The sequence below is a fragment of the Sebastes fasciatus genome, chromosome 4 (genome assembly GCF_043250625.1).
Source record: "Sebastes fasciatus isolate fSebFas1 chromosome 4, fSebFas1.pri, whole genome shotgun sequence".
Classification (NCBI taxonomy): Eukaryota; Metazoa; Chordata; class Actinopteri; order Perciformes; family Sebastidae; genus Sebastes; species Sebastes fasciatus.
Genome location: NC_133798.1, coordinates 30784753 through 30807315, shown reverse-complemented (window position 1 = coordinate 30807315; position 22563 = coordinate 30784753). Strand labels below are relative to the sequence as shown.

At 42.3% G+C, this 22563-nt stretch overlaps 1 protein-coding gene across 2 annotated transcripts in view; it reads left to right on the top strand.

Moving 5' to 3' along the window:
- grm8b (glutamate receptor, metabotropic 8b) overlaps positions 1–22563 on the top strand; it is a 115456-nt gene that overhangs the window by 35880 nt on the left and 57013 nt on the right. For both annotated transcript variants that reach the window (XM_074633557.1, XM_074633559.1), the window contains exon 3: positions 4571–4787. In XM_074633557.1, coding sequence (XP_074489658.1) covers positions 4571–4787 — 217 coding nt within the window. The remainder of the gene's footprint in view (positions 1–4570; positions 4788–22563) is intronic.

The window sequence follows — 22563 nt, the reverse complement described above, 5'->3', positions numbered from 1 at the left end:
GATTTAATTTTCCAGCTCAGCCGAGCGTTAGAAAACTTTTTTTGTGATATTTCAAGTTGAACTTTTGGCGTTTCCACTCAGGTTTATTTTTGTCATTGCACAAATTGAAAATGCACATAAAAACAGTCGATTAGAAACCCACTTAGCCCTCGTCTACATGTGTACAGATATGTTTGAAAACTCCCTTCTGATTAAAAAGTCTGTCCACAAAACGTTTGTTTTACAAAATATCTCCTTTTCCAAACTCTCAAACAAGCTTGTCGGGCCAGTAGGTGGCGGTAAAGTCAACAATATATAAATTACCAGAGAAGAAAATTCTTAGCATGCGTAGTGAGCCTATCTTCCTCGTCATTGTCCTGGTAGTGACTTAAAAACTTAAAAAAAAATAGTTATATTGTTAACACAGCTCATGGTTCTCTGGCAAAAACAGCGTCAAAGTCCGGTTCTGAAAAGTGAAGCCAATGCTGAAGTGCCTTAAACTTGCATTCTTTCTAACAGCCAGCAGGGGGCGACTCCTCTGGTTGCTAAAAGAAGTCTGATTGTATAGAAGTCTATGAGAAAATGAGCCTACTTCTCACTTGATTTATTACCGCAGTAAACATTGTAAACATGAGTTTATGGTCTCAATCGCTAGTTTCAAGTCTTCTTCAGTACAACATGATGTTCATTTAGTAAATTATGGTCCCATTTAGAGTCAAATAGACCATAAAGCAGGGGATGCTTTAGGGCGTGGCTAGCTTGTGATTGACAGGTCGCTACCACGGCGTTGTCCGGTTCTGGGAGTTGTCCGTGTTTTTGTCTCAAAGCTTTAAACCTTTCACAGTGTGTTTTCAGTTCATGAAAGTTTATTGTAACATTTCGGTAGACTTAAAATGTCTTATTCAGCGTTCAGTTGTACTTAGCTCCACCCTCTTGTGTCACTAACAAAGCCAAGAGACATATTCAAAATAGTTTATGTTTTCAACCTTGTTGAGATAAAAACCAAACCCTAAAATTAATACGACTGAATTTTCTCAAAATGGCTCCAGACTGCAGATAAACGCCTCACATCTGCTCAGATAAGCTTCTCTTCTCCTTTTTTTCCAAAATAAAAGCCCTGTGTAGTGGCTGTGAAAGTGGAAGCCCACATTGAAGACCCTCTGCGTTGCTTTACAGTAGCTGGTGATTGCACCGTTGTTGTGACGATGGAGATGTGAGTCTGCGGCGAGCTGATCGGCGGGGCGTCCAATTAGGCTGCTAATTAAAATAGCAGTCCTGCTGTGGTGGCAGGAAGTCCTTCAGAAGCCACCAGCAGGCCACGAGTTTGATTTCCCTCTGAGAATCTCTCTGCAATTTGTTTAATAACACAGGTGGAACCCTCTGACTAAAGCTTTATTATTATTATCATGATTACTGCTATTATTTCATGACGTCAATGTTTGTACACGCAAAGCTTTCGTCATGATGTTTTTCCCACATGCTCAAATCCCACGCTGGTTACATAGATATTATATATAATTTACATTAAATGGGCTAAAACATTAGCAGCGTGCTCCTTTAAAGAGCAGGGTGTGTTAATAAGAGGAGCTGGTGTGTTTTAATGGAGCAGCAGCTGACTGAGCATCAATAACTGATGCTGCTGTTTATTCAGCCCGCAATGCATCATTAATGCTAATGGAGGTCCCCATTATATTCTCACACAGCTGCAGTTGTTTTAGCCTTTACTGTACGCTCTGTGTGAGTGTGTGGGGGGGATAGTTCCTCTCAGCCTCACCTCCATGAATCTCTATCATTTCTGGTCTTATCTGTCGCCGCTGTCACACAATCTGCTATATTTTTCTGTTGACTGTCAGTAGAAAAACTGAGGTTTTCAGAAGGGAGTTTGGTGTGGAAGATTTGAAAAGCCTAAATTGAAAAAAAAATCAAACAAAAAAATAGTCAAGCACAAAATACACTACACTTTATATTAGGGCTGTCAATCAATTAAAAGTGATTAATCACATGATTGTCCATAGTTAGTCGGGATTAATTACAAATTTATCGCACATTTTTTTATCTTTTCAAAATGCACCTTAAAGGGAGATTTAAGTATTTAATACTCTTATCAACATGTTAGTGGAAAAATATGCTGCTTTATGCAAATGTATGTATATATTTATTATTGTAAATCAATTAACAACACAAAACAATGAAAAACATTGTCCAGAAACCCTCACAGGTACTGCATTTAGCATAAACAATATTCTCAAATCATAACATGGCAGACTGCAGCCCAACAGGCAACAACAGCTGTCAGTGTGTCAGTGTGCTGACTTGCCCCAAACTGCATGTGATTATCATAAAGTGGGCATGTCTGTAAAGAGGAGACTCGTGGGTACCCATGGAACCCATTTTCATTCACATATCTTGAGGTCAGAGGTTTGGAGATCGGAAGATCTTGGAGATCTCTGGTTTGGATTCTGATTGGTCAATCACTGCGCTCTACAGTCTGTTATTTCTTTATAGCAGACCGTTGCTATGTATAACAGACCGTTGCTATGGGCGCAGCTCTGTTGTCGGACTCTGCCGGACCGTTTTTGTGTCAAATTATATATTTCTTAATTAAGTAGCCTATAATAAGCAGGGTAATGTACAGCTAGAGAGTCATTATTGTGAAATAAACCCCTTTCAGGGCTGTGCAAGACCACGTCGCATCAGGGGTGCCGCATCGCCCTTTCAGGGTTTATTTCACAACAATGACCGGCTCGCTGTACATTATGCCTTACTTGTCACGTGACGATTGTCAGGTGTTTTTTTTTGTTGACGTTTGTGACGTGTTTTCCTTAGTTGTTTCCATACGTATTTTATCTATTTAGTTTACTTACTTTTAAGCCCAACCATGACGTCTTCCCTTACCATAACTAAGTGGTTTTATTGTCTAAACCTAACTGCTGATGTTTGCGTGGTGTACAAATGACACGCTAAAATGTGTACTCATGACACATGGAATGTCCGTATAATGTTGTGGTATTTATATGCCTTCCTGTGACACCGGGTTGGTCGTTCCCTTAACCAAGTGGTTATGTTGTAACCCTGATGACGAATATTGTTTTTGTACCTAAACCAAACCGTCAACATAATGGAGTAAGATCAGAAGACGATGGCGTCTTGTCGATGAAACGCCAGATCAGAAAAATGGACTTGTTTTCTCATGTCAAATGGAAAATGTGAATCTTCAAAGTAATTGCTAACGCAGCCGTTAAATAAACAGGGAACATTTAAGGTGTCTAAAATGTAAAAAGCCAGTAAAGCATCAGGAGCTCAGAGGTGTTCTTTGTGTTGGAAATAAACTTCCTCTCTGATGGTTAAAGCTGCAGCGCTCCGATAGCGTCAGCTCTCAGACAGGTTTGTATTTACAGTACGGGCCTTTAATTTGCCGCCTGTCTCTGAGCGAGTCGAGCCGAGTGACATTTGTATTGCTGTCTTCCTCTCTCCTCTGTGAATGCTGATGAGGCGTCCGACGGCGCTCGGCCCAACGTGCCGGCCTCCGACTGAAGTGAAATCAATCAGCCCTTCAATCTTCCTCTAAAGGACCATTATCCTGCCCCGCCGGGCCTGTCTGCTGCAGGATCTATGACCTGATCCGCCTCCCTAATTCACACAGCAGAGCTCGCTAACTCGACTCTGACAAGAAACTGAACAACAGGAAGCAGCTAGAGGAAGGTCAGGATTTAAGGTTCCAACTCCATCTCAACAAATATACTGCACGATGTTCATTTGAAAATCTGACTGGTGATGGTAGTTTGGGGTGTAAGACTTCAGATGGTCAACAGACCTCACAAAAAAAATGTAATAATACAAAGAAAAGTGCTTTTCCCCCCTCTGGCTGGAAAGTCAAGTCAACCACAATACAATCAGAACTAATCATACAAGTACAAGTGCAGAATATAAATATGAATATCAGGTGTGCAGCTTTCTAGCTCCCATAATTTCTGTCTCCTACAAATTACTTTTACATGCTACTAATTTAAAACAGCAAACACGTTTTGACAGAAACCTAATCCCGATCAGATTAAAAAAACAAATTAAATGAGGAAATGTTCTCTGACACCTTTTCATTTCAGTTTGGAGTGAGGTAAATATGCTGCTTTATGCAAATGTAGGTATATATTTATTACTGGAAATTAATTAACAACACAAAACAATGAAAAACATTGTCCATAAACCCTCACAGGTACTGCATTTAGCAGGTTGGTACCAATGGATTCCTTAAGTTTTCTAGTTTCAGATGGTGCCAATATCTTCACTTCAGCCCGCCACAAACTAAAAATTGCAAGTTGCATTAATGCGTTAAAGAAATTACTGGCGTTAAAATGAATTTGCGTTAACGTGTTATTATCATGTTAACTTTGACGGCCCTACCATTCTTATACTAATTTGCTAAATCACAACACTGTCTGATAGGTACATTGTGTTGCTGCTGTTGGAGAAAGGTTTGAACATTGTTAAAGTGTGCTTGAGCAATATGCTGTTAAATCACTGTTAAGCTACGTGGATTTAAGTGGTTTAAAGTATGTAACGCTAACGGTTAACTCTCGCCGTGTCTCCACAGATCCCTCAGATCAGCTACGCCTCGACGGCTCCGGAGCTCAGCGACAACACTCGCTACGACTTCTTCTCCCGCGTGGTTCCTCCGGACTCCTACCAGGCTCAGGCCATGCTGGACATCGTCACGGCGATGGGCTGGAACTACGTGTCGACGCTCGCCTCCGAGGGAAACTACGGCGAGAGCGGCGTCGAGGCCTTCGTCCAGATCTCCAGAGAACCGGGTAGGAAAAGCCTTAGAGTTTGTTTTACTTTGAAAATCAACTGAGATTAATTCAAACCTGCAAAGGTCCCCCGAGTGATGGAGGACAGCCGTTGTGGTTTTTAAGCTGCTGGTTGTTAAACTCACTGTACTCCTGACTCGTTGGGTGCTGATGAGCAAACGGGAGGAGAGGTGGTGTAATTGACTCTTGATGTAATTACAGCAGAGGTCCACGCTGTTTCTCCTCGGCCGGTCACTGTGAGGTAATCAGACTCTCTGCTCTCGCTGATTAAAATGCTGTCACCCAGGAGCTCTGACATTAATTAGATTGTAAAGGGTGTGTTTGAAATTCATCAGCTGTAACATGTATGTTTGAGATCAGCCGTGTGTGTGTGAACTCTTCTCTCAGACCACTTGTATGATGACACATTGAATATGAAAAGAAAACCAGTCAAACTTTAAAAGACAAGGAGCGAGTGCTGCATCTGAGGGAAACTTTGGTTTTGTAGACGTCTTTTTCAACACGTTCTCACTCCCAACTCGTCAAATACCAATGCTTGGTCAGTGGCGCCAGAGTGAGTTTTGAAGTAGGGGGACATCAAGTTTTGGATGATGTAATACAGCGTTTCCCACTGGGGGGCAATGAGCACTCCACGGCCCTGGGAAGCGGCGACTAGAGCCGACGGTGCGGGACACACCGCAAAAACTAGACCGATAGACGCTGTCCGACGGCCCGTAACTGTCCGACCCAGCATTGGACGCTTGATGGGATGAACGCTTTCCCTCGTGGGTTGCTGCTGCTCCCAGCTTTCGAACCAGAACCAACATGGTTGCTCGTTTGGAAACTTTCTTCTCTTATATCATGAAAATAGTTCACTGAAATGTGTTTCTGAAAACATTTTATGCAAGAAATAATCCATGCAGTCGCTGAATCTTTATTTCATCTTCACAGTAGCCTTTATTTTGGATTGAAAAAAAGTTAGTTTAAAAGTTTCTTGGGAGATTCCAGAGGCAGCGAGTCGCGCCGGACGCCCCTGATTTGCATAAAGTAGCCTAGACCTCAAACTTTATGCAAATGAGGAGCAGCCAACGTGACTCCCCCGTCTCTCCAGTCGCGCCGCCAGGCTACCAGAATGCATTGCGCGGCTGCTTACATAGACAATGAATGTGAAGCGTGGAAAGGACGAGGGTCTACATAGGAAACCACATGTGCCTTTTTTTTTTATGTAACTCACCAACATGTGGATGAGCATGTGAAATGTGTTGAAATGTGTGAATTTACATGTGCTGTTTTTGTAAAGAAAGAAATTTCCATCCAGAAAGCAGAGCAGTTGAGATGTCTGAGCTTTAATGAGCATCATGTTGCAGCTCATGTTTCCAAACTCTGCTGAATTAGTTTATTATGACAGAAAACACCAGTTTTCTCTGCAGTTATTTTTAACAGAAACAAAAAATATATAATAAAATATGATTTTTCCTGCCTGCCACGCTCTCCGATTCTCTCCGTCACTGTAACGGGTTTATAACCTCGCTGCTACATATTGACCTGCGGCAGGCGACGCTGCTGTAATCTGTGTGTAAATGGCTGCAGCAGCAGTAATCATGAAGAATGGCTGCGATCGAGGCGTTTAAAAAGCTTCAGAGGATAATAAGGAGGCGCTGCGCAGAGAGCAGCTGTGGCTCCTCTCTGCGATCAATGAGCTTTCATCTCACACACACAAACACACACACACACACACACACTACGTGGCTTCATTAGCAGCCTTGAACATGTATTTATATCAACAGGAATGAGGTGTGATGGTATGAAGCCTCTCAGCTGCTGCAGGCTGCACAGTTCACGGAGGAAACAGTCACCTTGATCACAGGATGTATTGATTAGAGCTGATTAGCTTCTAAGGAGGAGATTCTTCCTTCAGTTTTCTTTATTAAATTATCTTCTTACCCAACAGACATGACTCATTAGGCTGACTTATAAAAAGCAAATGTGTATTTAAGCTCCTGGTGTGAAAGGCCTCGTTGTGTCACGGTAATAATTAGACTCATAACTGCTTCTTATCACAGCTGTTGCTCTGTTCCCTTAAAGGGGAACGCCACAGATTTGTCTGTTTATAGGTGTTGGGAATTACTATACTGCATATGTAGAAAAAGTTCTAAAAGGCCTTTTGAGGGTCTTTCAGTCAGCGTCGGTTAGATCTGAAGACTACAAGCTATAAAATGAAAAGAATCTGGAGGTGTGGTGTTAGAAAGACGTGAGCTGACCAGACCTCTGTTGCTCGCTGCTCATCTCTGCTGCAGGCCAGAGGCTCCAGGATACAATTAGACACTACTAGAATAACACACCTGAATCCCAGAACAAACTGTCAGCAGTAGAGGTGCATTGTGGGTAGTGATTGAAGTGCTGGTACTCCTCTTATTCACATGTTGGCGTGTGTATCGGCCGGTATCTGCAATCTTTTGCGACTTATTCCTATTTATTCATTTTTCCTTTAAGCATGTTATACAGTGTCAGTCATAAACAGCTGGGCTTTTATTGCTATTATTATACTTGGCTATGCATCTCCTATCACCTCCCTCTAATCCAGCAAAACCATCACGCCTCTCTAGTGCTTCTCTCAAGCACAACGTGTGTTGATCAATATACAGCACAGGTAAAGGAAAAGAAGGACAGAAGGACACAGATGATAAAAGGAAGGAAAGAGTAAGGATGGAGAGGACGCACATCTGTGAGGTAACTTCCTCCGTCCTGTGATGACGTCATCCAGCTGCTGAGATGTTGACAGATGTTGCTGACGTCACCTGAGGCCCACAGAGAACAATGCACTAACGGCAGCAATTAAACACAGCATCACTGCCGGCGCTGCCCCGGGAAGCCTGCGTCTCCATGACAACAGCATGCAGATCTCCCAGATCTGCGAGGCTTGAGGACAGATGGATAAAAACTGTGATCGCCCCCCCGAGTGGAGCCGGTCGGCAGGTTCAGGTGTGTGTTAACCTGCAGGGGGCGGAGCTTTGAGACAGCTGACAGGTGGAGCGAGCCTCCTGACCATCTGTGATGTCACCAGCTGGTCCTCTGGGCTGCTGGGAGTTTGTTCCACCTCCGCCTAATGATTTCACACTCCACTACGACACAGTGTTGACTTTAAAGGGGCAATCCACTTGTTTTATGTCTTGATAGAGGAGGAAAGGAAGAGGTAGAGGAGGAGAGGATAACATATAGAGAAGGAAAGGAGGAGGTAGAAGCAAAAAGGAGGACGTATAGAGGAGAGGCAAAGACAGTGAAAGAGGAAAGGAGGGGGAATGGAAGAAGATATTGAGAAAAGCAAAGGCTGGCGGTAGAGTAGGAAAGGAGGGGGTAGAGGAGGAAAGGAGGACGGATAGAGGGGGAGAGGCAGAGGTAGTGAAAGAGGAAAGGCGGGGGAATGGAAGAAGAGAGGAGGAGGACAGGAGTATGGAGAAATGCAAATTAGGTAGAGGAGGAAAAGAGGATGTAAAGGGGAAGAAAGGAGGAGGTAGAGAAGGAAATGAGGATGTAGAGGAGAAAAGGAGGACATATAGAGGAAGAAGGGAGGAGTAGAAGGAAAGAAGGAGGTGTAGGAATGGAGGACATATAGAGGAAGAAAGGAGGAGGTGGAGGAGGAGGAGGAAAGGAGGAGATGGATAAGTAAAGGAGGAGGTAGAAGAGGAAAGGAGAATGTATAGAGGAAGAAAGGAGGACGTATAGAGGAGGAAAGGCAGAGGTAGAGAGAGTAAAAAGGAGGAATGGAGGAAGAAAGGAGGAGGATAGGAGTACGGAGAAAAGCAAAGGAGGTAGAGGAGGAAAAGAGGAGGTAGAGAAGGTAAGGAGGAGGTAGAGGAGGAAAGGAAGCTGTAGAGAAGGAAAGGAGGAGGTAGAGAAGGAAAGGTGGAGGTAGAGGAGGAAAGGAGGAGATAGAAGCAGATAAGAGGATGTATAGAGAAGAAAAGGGTAGAGGAGGAAATAAAGAAGGAAAGGAGGAGTTGGGGGAGGTAGAGAAGGAAAGATGTACCTATAGATGAATAAAGGAGGAGGTAGTGGAAGAAAGGAGGAAGTAGAGGAGGAAAGGAGGAGAGAGACCTATCACTTATTTGTTTGTAATATTAATAATATCAGTTTCCATCTAAATGCAGCCATTGTTAAATCTTCAACATCCTGACGTGTCGTTTAGTTCCTCCTCATCCTCCTTTCATCCTCCAGATGAAGATCAGCTCCTCGGAGCGTCGCTGATCCTCCAGTTCATAATCAACCAGCGACACCTGGACCAGAAGTCTGCAGTGTGTTTCCTCCTGGTTCGTCTCTGTAATGCATCCCAGGTGGGTCGACTCGTAGGTGGTTGTTTCCACCAGGCAGTGCCGAGCCGAGCCGAGCCGTGCCGTTCTGCTGAGGGCCAGCTGGCAGATGACAGCAGAGTTTCCCAGGCAGCAGCGTCTGTGACCTCATTGGCAGGCAGAAGCCGGCACAGACTAAAGGAGCATTTACATAATATCATTACAAAAAGATTTTTTTTTTTTCCTGGAACTTCCTCGTCTGAGCCGTCCCCCGATCACACTTCACCAACAGTATCAAAATGTCTTTAAATAATCATTTCCTCCGCTCGGTAATCCTATCAACCATAGATTAAATATCTTTTCTTGTTTGCCTTTGAAGTCTTTGAACTCTCTCTGCCATCAGCTGCTGCCGCTTTTTTCCTCTTGAGGCCTGAACTCCAGAACGCCTCGACCTCCCGCACGCTCAGCTGAGTCACCGTCGCCGCCTCACATGCTGATACCGACACTTTCACCTGGTCTTCAAGGTTTTTTGGGGGATTTTATTACAGTGAATACGGACAAGGAGCAGCTCCGTCGCTGGAAACATTTTCCACTCATCCTCAGGCCCCACAAGAGGGATCCTTTCTGTCTCCATTTACAGTACACGGGGCCATGCAGGGCCATGCAGGGCCACACAGGTGTGACCCTCAGGAGGAAAGCTGGTGAAAGTAGGTCTCATAAGTGCTGTGGATGGAAAACTACTTTCTGTTTCAGTCACTTTGATGCTTGTTGCTGTTAATTCAGAGAATATGAGCCAAAGAGATGGTCAGTGTTGCCAGACCTCGCGAGAAAGCAACCAGGTCTATAGAAACGAGCCCAAAAGAAGCAACTTTCCACCTCAAAAACAAAACCACTTGACCACTTGATCACTTCATATATATGTAGGAATTTATTTTGGATTGCATTTCTTTTTATTTTTGCATCCATTTTCAGCTTGTAACTTTACATTTTTCTTGTTAACTAAACTTAAAGAAGTTGAACTTTTTATTTCATTTTTGCATTTTTGCAAAGAACGTCTCTTGTCCTTGTTGTCCTCCTTGTCTTGTCATGAGCACTGATGAATCCAATGTCGGTAAGCCTCTTTGAAGAGAATGATGCTGCGTGTCTTTTATGTTTTTCAGTGCTAGCGTGTTGAACCAGTTCGTCATGATGTACTCGTATATCACACTTCCAAACTGCAAACTACCTTCGAATCGTCCCCCGCTTAATGGCGAATCCAGTCTTTAAGTCCACTCTCTTTTTTTCCAGTCTTTGTTGTACTTTTTGTCATATTTCGCCCACTTAATACCTGGCATTGTTAACTAAACTTCATCAACCGTGCGGAAATTTGTCTCACAACAACAACGACACTCTGAGTGGCGATGGCGGTGGTCTGTGTGTGTGTTTGGGGGAAGAGGAGGACCGGAGGGATCGGGTTTGTGTAAGGATCCTGTAACAGGACAAACTAGACCGGTATAGCGGAGAGAGACAGGAGCCCAAATAAGCAACTACGGTTTAGAAACAAGCCCAAAAAACTGCAACCCACGACTACCAAATTTTGTAAACAACTTTTCATGAAAGTGACGACTAGGGAGTGAAAATGTGTTGGTCACCATGTTGAGAGCTGTTGAGAGGCAATAGATGCTCCCAATCTTGCATTTAGCACTTTTATGACATGCTCTTACTTCACTTTCGTGAAATGTGTCGCTGAGCATCGACTAAGATGGTGTGTTAATCCAACTTCCTATCTGGAAGCAGGTTAATAATGGAAAAGCAAAGATACGTAAGTATAAAAGCAACACCTACATGAATTTCTCCAAATAACACCTGTGCATGTTTGCTTACGTTCATCCTGGAAAAGTCTGTTCCAGCTTTCAGATGGAGGCGAGGAAACGTGGCCTTCTGGGTAATCATCTTTCTAGACTGTCAACCTCAGAAATGTCTCACTCAGTTTAGAACTTCAAGCTCAAAACGTTCAGAGCATCAGAGTTTGGATTCAAGAACTTCATTCTCTTGTTCGTCTCTGGAAATTTTAGTTTTCACCTTTTTCACTTTGTAAAGTCGGGAAACATCATGAGTTGAACAGCAGGAACCACAGTGGAGGAAAAATGGCTTGAGGACACATTCAGGGACCCGCTGTCAGCTCAGAGAACTGCTTTCACTGATGTCTTTTTCTGTCGATGACTGCTGTGCAGACTCAACTCACAGGTTTCTGTTCTCAATCAGGAGGTAGAGGAAGTTGGTGAAGTGAACAAGTTGTTGGAAAGAAGATGAACACAGAGAGGGAGCGGGATGGATTTACTAAATTACTTAGCACTTTGCACTACTTTGCTGGATCAGAGTTCATTTCGTGGCCTCGGGGTCATGACCTTTTGACTCTCACCTGGTTTATGTGATATGGAGCGAAATGTCCTTACACCTGCTACAGAATGGCACAAATATACATTATATACATAAATTAGCTTTCAGTTTATTTCATTAAGTGTTGAATAATAAGACGATGACAGATGTTCTCGGATAAAAACTTTACATTATAGGATGTTGTAGATGAAACCTTTGACCAACATTTCTTCAGGCATCCTGCAACTTACTGCAAAACAAAACGTTTGACCCTCATAAACAGTTGATGCGTTTCACATGGGGCTGTCAATCTATTAAAACATTTAATCGTGATTAATCGCATGATTGTCCATAGTTACTCACGATTAATCGCACATTTTTTATCTGTTCAAAATGTACCTTAAAGGGAGATTTGTCAAGTATTTAATACTCTTAGAAACATGAGAGTGGGCAAATATGCTGCTTTATGCAAATGTATGTATATATTTATTATTAGAAATCATTAACAACACAAAACAATGACAAATATTGTCCAAAAACCCTCACAGGTACTGCATTTAACATAAAAAATATGCTCAAATCATAACATGGCAAACTGCAGCCCAACAGGCAACAACAGCTGTCAGTGTGTCAGTGTGCTGACTTGACTATGACTTGCCCCAAACTGCATGTGATTCTCATAAAGTGGGCATGTCTGTAAAGAGGAGAGTCGTGGGTACCCATACAACCCATTTTCATTCACATATCTGGAGGTCAGAGGTCAAGGGACCCCTTTGAAAACGACCATGCCAGTTTTTCCTCGCCCTAATTTAGTGTGAGTTTTGGTACCAATGGATTCAGTAAGAAAAATATATTCATAATACTAATACCGTGGTACAATGAGGCATTATAGAAGTAGAAGAAATAGTCCTCCTGAGTTGTGCTGATGTCACCAGAGTGCTCAGTGAAGGAGGAGAGCAGCAGGACTAACTGTTTCATTTCTGAGGGTAAAAAAAGAAACTAGTCTTTCTGCTCCGCCGCTCAATCGAACCGGAGCTTCCCCGCCAGGAGAACCCGGATCCTCCTGCTCTCTCAGCGGGAACTCTGGGCCGACGGCGGGCTGACTCCTGTTTGAACTCCTATCTGACTGAGGCACCGCCCGCCGCCACCGATGCTAAATTCGGCTCCGCAGCTGCTAATTATACATTCATCTTCAAAACCACTGCGAGCAGATGTTGGTTTGAAAAGCTGCGGCGGCGGTGGTGGCGTCTGCCGTCTGATACCGCGGCTCGTCTGAAGGTGTCAGAGAGCTGTTGTTTTGTTTGTTTGTCTCTCGAGTGTCATTTGTTGTTGTCTTGAGGCTGAACAGTTCAAGGTAATCACTGCTTTGTGACAAGAGGAGCTCTGAGGAGTTCAAAAGTTTAAGACCTCAGAACAATGAAGGAGTTACACCGAACGCGTCATCGGTTATACAACCGGTTCATCAGGAGGAGTTCCTGAAGGGACAAAACCAGATTTTATGAGGAAAATGTCACTGTACAGTGAAAATATTCAACATTTAAGCCACCCTGTAGGAGAGTTTTATGTCCATTCGAGCTTTGGAAGAGCTCCAACTGTGAGTCCCATAATATTATCTATGAGGAAAATGAATGGGACTTTTATTTCCTCAACCAGAGCACCTGAACAGTTATTCATTTTCATTACCAGTAAACAAAGCTTCTTGTCATCTTAGAAGCTGGAGTCAGAGAGAAAAAAAAATGAAGATTTTAGTATTTTAAAAATGTAGGCTATTTAAAGAAGAAGAGTTTTGTAGTTTTTGCACTGTAATAGCAGTCCTGTAATAGCAGTCCTCAGTTTTTGTCCTCTGGGGTCCGTCTAAACATCTGTGATGTGAACATCTTTCATTAAAAGTAACATCAGCACAACATAACACAACATTATTTATATATCCTGTAGAGACAAGCTGAGAAAACCAGCTCAAAGTGTCACTGTGGGGCTTTTCACACAGTATCTCATTTACAGTATGACTGCAGTGTTTGAATTATTCAGAATTATCAGACTATAAAGGTAAAAGGTACAAATATTTTGCTTTTGATGTAAATGGACTGTATCATAGTTTTATTTCTTACATTTTTCCACGAATGAAATTTTTTACGACCCTGATCTGTTCTATAATAATATTTTGAGTGATTACTATAAAAGATTTTAACATTTTTCAGGCTGGTCTCATGCATCATTTGTTGCTATACCTACAAAACATAATGCACTGAAATTCGTATAGTATACCCCATGAAATCAATGCATATGTAATCCAGATAATCTGTTCGTGTCTCGTGTGAAACCAGAAGTCAAAGTAAACTTATTTGTCACGTAACTTCCGTACCTAAGTAACGCCACTTCCGCGGTTATTTTAAACCAAACCACCATCGTTTCTTGAACCAAGTTGTTTCCTGTTACGACGGAAGTTTATTTTGAAAAGACTGTATGAATGTAACACGCAGAAATTGACGCGTGTTGCTGGACATTCGCAGGGAAATGCCAGAAAAATGAGGAATAATTTTTCCTGAGATATCATATGAACAGTTGTAGGAGGATACGTCGCTATTTTTGTTTCTTGGCAGCTTTATATTTTGTTTAATTGACAAAAAGCAAACTCAGAAGTATAGCTTAGTTTGTGCTTAAAATAGAGCTGTCAATCGATTCAAATATTTAATAGCACGATTGTCCATAGTTAATCGTGATTAATCGCAAGTTAATCACATTTTTTATCCGTTCAAAATGTACCTTAAAGGGAGGTTTGTCAGGCTTGCTGGACATTCGTAGGAAAAAGTATGAAAAATCCGTTGTTGAAAGTCATGCTGAGAGTCACGAAAAAAATGGGAAATTCGTGTCTATGTTGGCGAATCAAGCCGATTAAATTTCGTGACTATTTCACATGTTGACATATAATGAACATGAATGGCCAACATGGCTAGCAGAAGACTCCAGTGACGCGCAATGAGTGCAGCTGTTGAGTACAGGTAGACAGACAGGTGGCCCGTCCAATCATTTCATGAGGGGCGAATGAAATGATCGGTCGGGTTTATTACAGTCCTGCGGCCACAGATACCAGATTTTATTTCTTTTTTTCGTCAGAGCATTTGATTTATTGATTGTTGTTGGGACGTAATGAGAATTTCAACTAATATAACAAAACATGTTTCCAAATTCTTTACCAACCCTAACTTTAACTTTTCCTTATCAATACTCATTAAAGCTAAAATCTACATGTAATAATGCTGCCATGAGGTGACCGCAGAAGTCTGAGACCTTCAGTCATCCGTCAGTAAACAGAGAACAGCTGACGGTCGTCATTTATCTGCTTTCTCCTCTACTCAGACTCGACGTTTGATGTTTTGATAAAGGCAAAGTGTTTCTTCTAAACTCGGCAGCAGATATTCCTCTCATTCAAAACCGTTTCCAGTCAAGCGGAGCTCTGTGTGGTGCTGTGTGTGTTTGTGTGTGCAGCAGATTAAAAGGAGGATGTAATGGTGTTGTATTTTCGCTGACGTTCTGTCGGATCAGTCGCTGTGGAAAAACTCTCCGTCTTTTTTTCTTCTTCAGAAGTGTGAAAGCCTGCAGGAGATAATCTGCTTCTCTTTCTCTTCTTTCTCTCGGCTCCTCATCCTCTTCCCATCTTTCCCTCTGTACTTCTTTAGCCTTCTATTTATTTTCTTCCTCCCTCTCGTATAATACATAAATACTTTCTGTCTCGCCTCACCTGTCTCTGTTAAATTGGTGGTTTTCATATTTGACATTTACTTTTGTCCATCCAAGGAGGAAAGTTTTTTTTCTCCTTGTCCTCGTCATCCATTAATCCAACTCTTTCCAAATTTTCTTGTCATCTGTTATTTATTTATTTCCATTTTTCCTGGAGAGCAGCATTTCATTTTGTTCCACCTACTCCGCATGCAGTATGATGAGTGGATGAATATTTCATGGCAAGGGATCCCTCCACCTTTCCCACGAGAACAAGTTACCAGAGCAAAATGAATCATCTGGAGTCAGCAGCTCACCTTTTACTCGGGCAAATAAAACACTCGCCCGTCATTTGGGAGGTTTGTCTCAGGAATTCAAGAAAAAAACGCTCCAAGAACAAGACTGACCTTACTTTCACAAATGCAAAACATATGTAAAAACTGGAAACTCTAACTTGTTTCTAGAAATACAAAGTCAAGTCAAAGGTATTTGTTCTCATCCCAACTCGTCACATACTGGTGCTTTGTCAGACCCCTCAGCGTCACTCTTTGGTCGCAGTAAACTCGTTTTTAATGCTGCGAATTAAACAAAACATGTGCTTAGGTTAAGGCAATAAAACCACTATAGTTAGGTTTAGGAAAAAACAACATGGTTGGGCTTAAAATTACTACGTTTGTACAGTGAAAATGACACTGAACATTGTGAACACGGGACACGAACAGCGGTCTCCTGGATGAAAGCCTTGTTTGTTGGATGCCAAAATATATAAAATGGTTCCCTGTTGCAGGTTTTTACAGGGAAACTCAAACCTCCACAGCCGCTCCTCATCCTCTCCGTGGCATTTCAATGACAGGAAATTATAATTCAGAATAATCTGTAGCCTTTTTTTGTGGCGTGCAGTTAAAGAGACAAACATGAAACAAGGATCCCATTGTGGAGCCTCTTCTTTCTTTCTGTATCCGAGTCCTCAGAGCGAGGGAGGAGGCCGCTTTCACTGAATACATCATCAGCTGCAGGAAACCCAGAGTGGTCCAATTATCCAGAGCTCTTTAACAATGACGAGGACACACTGAGAGACAAATTGGAACAAAGGTTTATTTTTCTCCACCTTTGTCTATAGCTCTGTTCAGAGAAACAGAGTGAATGTGCTCTGTGTCCATCTGGTGTTACTGTTTACGTTTTTTAATTAGATTAAGATAATAATAATAATAATAATAATAATAATAACGACGTGTGGTCTAACAATCACTACTGCTCGGATTCTGGCTCTAAATGACGTCAAAGGTGCAAGATGGCAGCTTCTGAATCCAGGATGTCTTGACTTCATTTTTATGTTTCCGCGCCGGCGAGAGCTGTGGCCGGAGGTATTATGTTTTCAGGTTGTCCATCCGTCTGTCTGGCCCATTCTCGTGAACATGATATCTCAAACTAATCATGCTATGCGATCCGTACGGAACATCGTTAAGCTTAATGATCCTCCATACACAGGCGGAGGCGTTACTTTTCCCCATTTTTCTCAAAAACTCTTGGTCCAAAATACATCAGTCAAAGTGTAGACTGTCTAATGGATATTCCCCCTGGAGAATGAGCACAAAAACAAGCTTGTCTGGCTCTTAACATCAGAGGAGTGCTGCCTGGCGTGGTGCTGAAGGGCGAAAAGTGTACGGAACACCGTTAGTCTACGTTACGGTGGTTAAAACCCGTTGTATTCTCTCTGAGCTCTATAGTATTGCCACCGTGCTGTGTGATGTCAGGGGTTTTTCCCTGCATCAACTGTCTTTTTAAAAAGTTGTGACAGTATGAAATACGGTAGATGACTTTTTTGTTTCAGCGCGTCTCGTCTCAAAAACACCCGAACGAAAAGCTTTGGACATCATCAGCGGACGGTTTCTCCTTGTGTTTCAACAGAACGGGGATTAATGATTTGTTCTTCCTGTGACCGACACACAGAACAACCTTGAGCGGTATCACACAGGTCCTGACTGAGTCACGCTGATGAGCTCTTGCGGTGGATTTCATCATCCACTCCCACTGTCGGAGGACAGACCCGCCCCACGCCGCCCTGACGCTTCACCCCGCAGCAGCAGCGGCGGTATTTGAAGTGCAGGCGGAGGGTAGCGAGGGTAATGGATGTGACGCTGCAGGATGCTCGCAGGCTTCAAACAAAAGGATCAAGCCTCCGGAAACGATGAAAGACAGAAACAGAAATCAGAGCTTGTTTTATTTTCATCTCACATGAAGGAGGGGTGACCTTAACCTGACCCTAACCTACGATGAAAGAACAATGAACGATCTTACAGAAGCATTTAAGAGTATTTAGATGTTGAGGGATGTCAGAGATAGTGATAGTATTTAATGGGCACAATCACAGAGATATGTGGACAATGTAATCTAATGAACCCTCTGGATTTAACACAGCCTATTTTTCATTTTGGAAAAAAATGACTTGTTAAACAAAGTTCTTTTGTCTTTGACGTCCCCTTTGTTATTATTTAAAGCTCTGTTAAATCGAGAGAATGAATGAAATAATTTGTGCTCACAAATTAGGTTTTGTTCCCTCCATGGCTGCTTTAACCTTTAACATGGACACCGAAATAAAAAAACAACAGGTTCTGCAGACGCCACGCGCTGCAGACGATCCCTGTGTGGACCGGCTGTAAAGTCTGATATTGAGGACTGTGTGGTGTTATCATACTTGATGATCCGAGAAAGACAATATGCTCTTCTTATTTTCCCCAACAAGCAGCAGAAAGAGCCAGAGCCAGGACTGGCTTTTCTGAAGGAAACTACAGAAGGACAAAGATAAAGTTGTATTTTGATGTGGGTTTAAATCTGCTCTAGATGAAGAACTGCTGTTTGTTCTTGTGGTCAGAATGGTTCTGAGCTGACAGAAACCTAACGTGAACATAATCCATTGTCAACACAGGACGCTTCTCCCTCTGCAAACTGCATTTTGTTGTGTGTTTGTTTGTCTCACCCTTCATGTCGTACAGCACCCTGGCCACCTATACGTCTTATGCTCCAGGAGCCGGCTCTGGGCCTGATGGGTTTCTGCGTCCCATTTCCTCCTGTTTGTCAGCGGGTTGGACAGATGTTGAGGCAGGCTGGGAGACAGAGCTAGCAGAAATATGGCCCATCACCTTCCTCCTCACCTCCTCATTTGCTTCACTACTCATGAAACGATGCTCTAAATGAGCTCGTTAGAGCTTTTAGGGTGAAACATGAAGGAAAGTGAATTTTTATGGGAAAGGGAAACTTTGCTGCCTTACTTCCTCTGATTCATATTTTTATAGCAGATGCAAAGTTTGAAGGATATTTTAGATACTTGTGTGTGTCTTTAGTTAAATGTTTGAAATTCATATTTGGACAGTCACTTCCACAAATCTTTAGCTTGGTTTGAAAATGTGGATTTGATGTTTTGTCATCCAAAAAACAGTTATTCTCAGTTATAAAAGATGGCTTTCATCTGTAGAAACCTGTAGGCCTGTAACGGATTAGTCCTCTTCTATGTTGATCGGCTGGATATTAATAACTTCAGCACAAAGCTCATAGATCTGTGGTACCAAACTGGTCTCACTTTCAACTCATCCAATGCTGCCGATTGGGCAGCGCCCCTCACATCACTCCTTAGTCACGTGAAACGTATCGTATCGTATCGTCAGCCCCGTGAGTCACGTGAGTTGCTAGTCAGTGAAGTTAACGTCCTAACCCTAACTAAGTGGTTGTGTTTCCTAAACCTAACTTCCTGTGAATGCGAAAGTTTATTTTAAAAGGACGTTGCATTTAACGATCATATATTGACACACCGTCCCCGCTCCGTCCAAAAGTAACGCAAGAGGGGTTCCCCGTGCGTCTGTCTCCGATGCCGAGGGGCGCTGACTAAGTGGTGGTATTTGACGAGTTGGGAGTGAGAATGTGTTGATTATTTCTCACGATTATTCATAGACTTTAACGACAAAATATTTTTACTGCGCTTTCACATTAAAATAAACAGAGCACTGTTTTCACTTCCATGTTGTGCTACAGTCCTGCTAATGTACAAATTAGGGCTGCATGATGTTGGAAAAAACTGACATTGCAATTTTCTTTTTTTCTGTGATATATATTGCGATATGAAAAAAAAAGAGGAATATTTACCCTACCCTTTTGTTAGCTATATTTTAAAGTTAAAATCCATCTGGTGCACTTTGAGAGCAAAATTAGCAACATTATGAGGCTGGATAAACAATTTTATGCTCTCAATTTAATCATAATCACATTGGTTGTATAGATAATATCTACCCCCAAAAGTGAAGCCCAAACATCTCCAATGCCAGCTGGTAGTTTAGGAATGATATGCAGTGAGCAGAACACACATTTTAAACATCAATATTGCTGTCGTTCATGTTCATTTAATTGTGGGAAGCCAAAATCGTGATTGTGAATAATATTCAATTAACTGTGCAGCCCTGAGCCTGTCAGTGGACATAAAATGACGCTGCCAGGTTGCTCCAAATGATTACATTACAGCTCATTTAGCGGCTGCGGCGCTCTCCCTCAATACTGGACCAATTTCAAACCCCCGTTAGTCACCTCAGACACAGAAAGACGGGGAAATGGGGTCCAGGTTGAAGATTACCCATTAAGGTGGACTGGGCGCTTTGTTGACACACTGCTTTGCTTGTTTCATCTGACTTTCAAGTGAACGCTGTGCATGTGTTACCCAGGAAACCTTTCATGGTCCGGCGTCCAGCGGCTCAAAGGCGAGGAATGAAAGAGGCGAGCGGGCACATACGTCCCGTTCCTATCTGTCACTCCGACTCAGTATTTGGAGGAAGGGTTACACACTGATAAACACTCGCTGCCATGGTGAACTGTTAATTGAAAGGTCAACGTAAAAGGCTTTGCCAGAGGCTACAGCTTTAATGATATCTCTTATTACCCATAATTCCATTGGACGGCGTGCCTTTGAATGTTCCGGCCGTGCTTATTTGGTGCGCCTTTGAGTCCAGTCGCTCCCGCTGCAAGACTTCCCTCGGTTGAGTTGAAAAGCAAAGTGAAATTGCATTATTCCCTCTCTTTGGTCCCGTGTCTCTCTGATACGCTTCATTTGATTCCACATCATTAAATCCGAGCTTGTGTTTGTGTGTGAAAGACAAAAGGCCCTCCGCTAGGAAAACACAGTTATACAGCTCACATTTACATTTCGGACGTATTGTAGGGTTCTGCGGGTATGTCGGCAACCCACTCGTCTTGAAACACGGATCCTGTCTCGTTTACCATGCTTTTTGGGTGTGACTTTTTGCTGTGTCATCACTATTCATATACAACTAATGTGTTTATGATTAAATAGTTTACTAGAGTACAAAGTTCTCCATAGATCTAGCCTCTTCATTTTGCTCTCAAAGTGCACCAGATTGATGCATTAAGCTTTGAAATGTACTAAATGTTCTTCAGGGGGAGCACGACTCCAGATCCCCCTAGAGGGTCCAAGGTCCACCCATTAGAGACTCACAGGATGCTGTAGGAAACACTGTATTACGTCATCCAAAACTGAATGGCCCTCCACTTTAAAACTCATTCCGGCTGAGTGACGAGTGAGGTGACGAGGAGGCACAAAATAGAGAAATGAGAAGATCCTAAATGGTATCTTATATCAACACAGTCTCAAGGCAGTTTGTGGGATAATCATGAAATGTAATCTATTTGATTTGTGTACGTAGACATACTTTTTTTGTGACTCTCAGCACAACTTCCAACAACGTATTTTTTGCGCATTTTCCTATGAATGTCCAACAACACGTGACGCACGTGTCAATTTCCGCTCCAGTCTTTTCAAAATAAAACTACTTAGTTAGGTTTAGGAATAGATCGCCTTGGTTAGGGTTAGGCAACAAACTAGTTAGGTTTAGGAAAAGATCGCGGTTTGGGTTAAAATAACACCGGAAGTGCCGTAACTTAAGTACGGAAGTTACGTTACAAATAAATCAGCTCCGACTTGTGGTTTCACACGGGATACGAACATATAGGTCTCCTGGGCGAAAGTCCTGTGTTTTTTAACCCATCCATCTACCCCAACCTCCTCCTGAATGTAGCGTTCACAATTATATGGATTACATACGTATTTGTATTTCGTGACTATTTCACGAACTGCTGTGCTTTGTTTGTATTTCACAACACACTCTCCATTAGGACATTAGATCAGTTATTAAAAGGCAGCCTGGATACAATCTGACCATTACAACAGTCCAGTGAGCTCGCTGGTCTGAATCTCATAAAACTTCTTCAGCTTATCTTCTTTTTTTAATCGTTGTAGTCTACATACAGGCCTCAAGTTAGGATTGTGTGCTGGTGTAAATGGGTTCATAATTATCAAAACACAGAAAGTGCATAGAGCTGGCAAAACATTTTTTAATAATATAGAAAAAATCAATATTGGACGATGCTGCAGATTTCATTCAATTATATTTTATAACCGAACTGCGTCTGACAATAAACACATTTATCTGTATGGATGTAGGAGAGGCTCTGTGGAGCTTCCTGAGGGAACCACTGCAGATAAATGTGGAAATAATAAAGATGGACACACCACGGCAGGATTTTAATGAGGTTTAGCTTCAGCTGAGACTTTTCAGCTGAGACTTTTACAATACGGGAAAATCAGCGACTGAGGCTTCTCCTGCTGCGCTCAAATCCACTAAATTAACTTTGTGCGACAAAGTGGTAAATAATCAGTTAACAGACCCTGCATGAAATGTTGTCATGTGCAATTTACAGTCCAACGTGCAGCACAGTCACACACACACACACACACACAGATGTGTTAATGTGGGAATATGCTCCCATTCCCTGAGAAACAGATAAGGAAATCCCTGCTGCTTCTAACAGGCTGAGGATTTACTTTAAGCTCTTCAGGGAACATCTCTGCTGTAAAGCTGCTGCACTGAACCGAAGGTCCTACAGATATACTTATTAAAAAAAAGAAAATCATTACCTGGACCATTCGCCATCTCTTTTAAAAAGCTAATAAAAAGATCCTCATCTGGACTGAAGTTACCTGCAGTCTGTTGAATACGTTTGACATTATTGGATATGTTGGGAGCTTTTATTTTCTTTGTTCTTGAACCTTCGGCTCAACGTTCACCTCAATTTCACAAAAATCCCTGAGAGGCTGAAAAGACTGAAAACAAAGAAGCGGAGCGAAGACATTTTACTCTCCTGCTGCTGGTTTTTAAATTTACACCAGTATGTTTATTACAGAGAGGATGGGACTTTTTGGACATTTTCACATCATCAATTTCATGCAGGTTTATCGAAGTGAAATGCACATGATGATAAATAATCAGGTAATCAATTGAATTGATTGTTTGGTTTGTAAAATTTCAGAAAATAGTGACACCTTCACAATATTTGTTTTGTCCAACCAACAGTCCAAACTTCAAAATTACAAGGAAAAG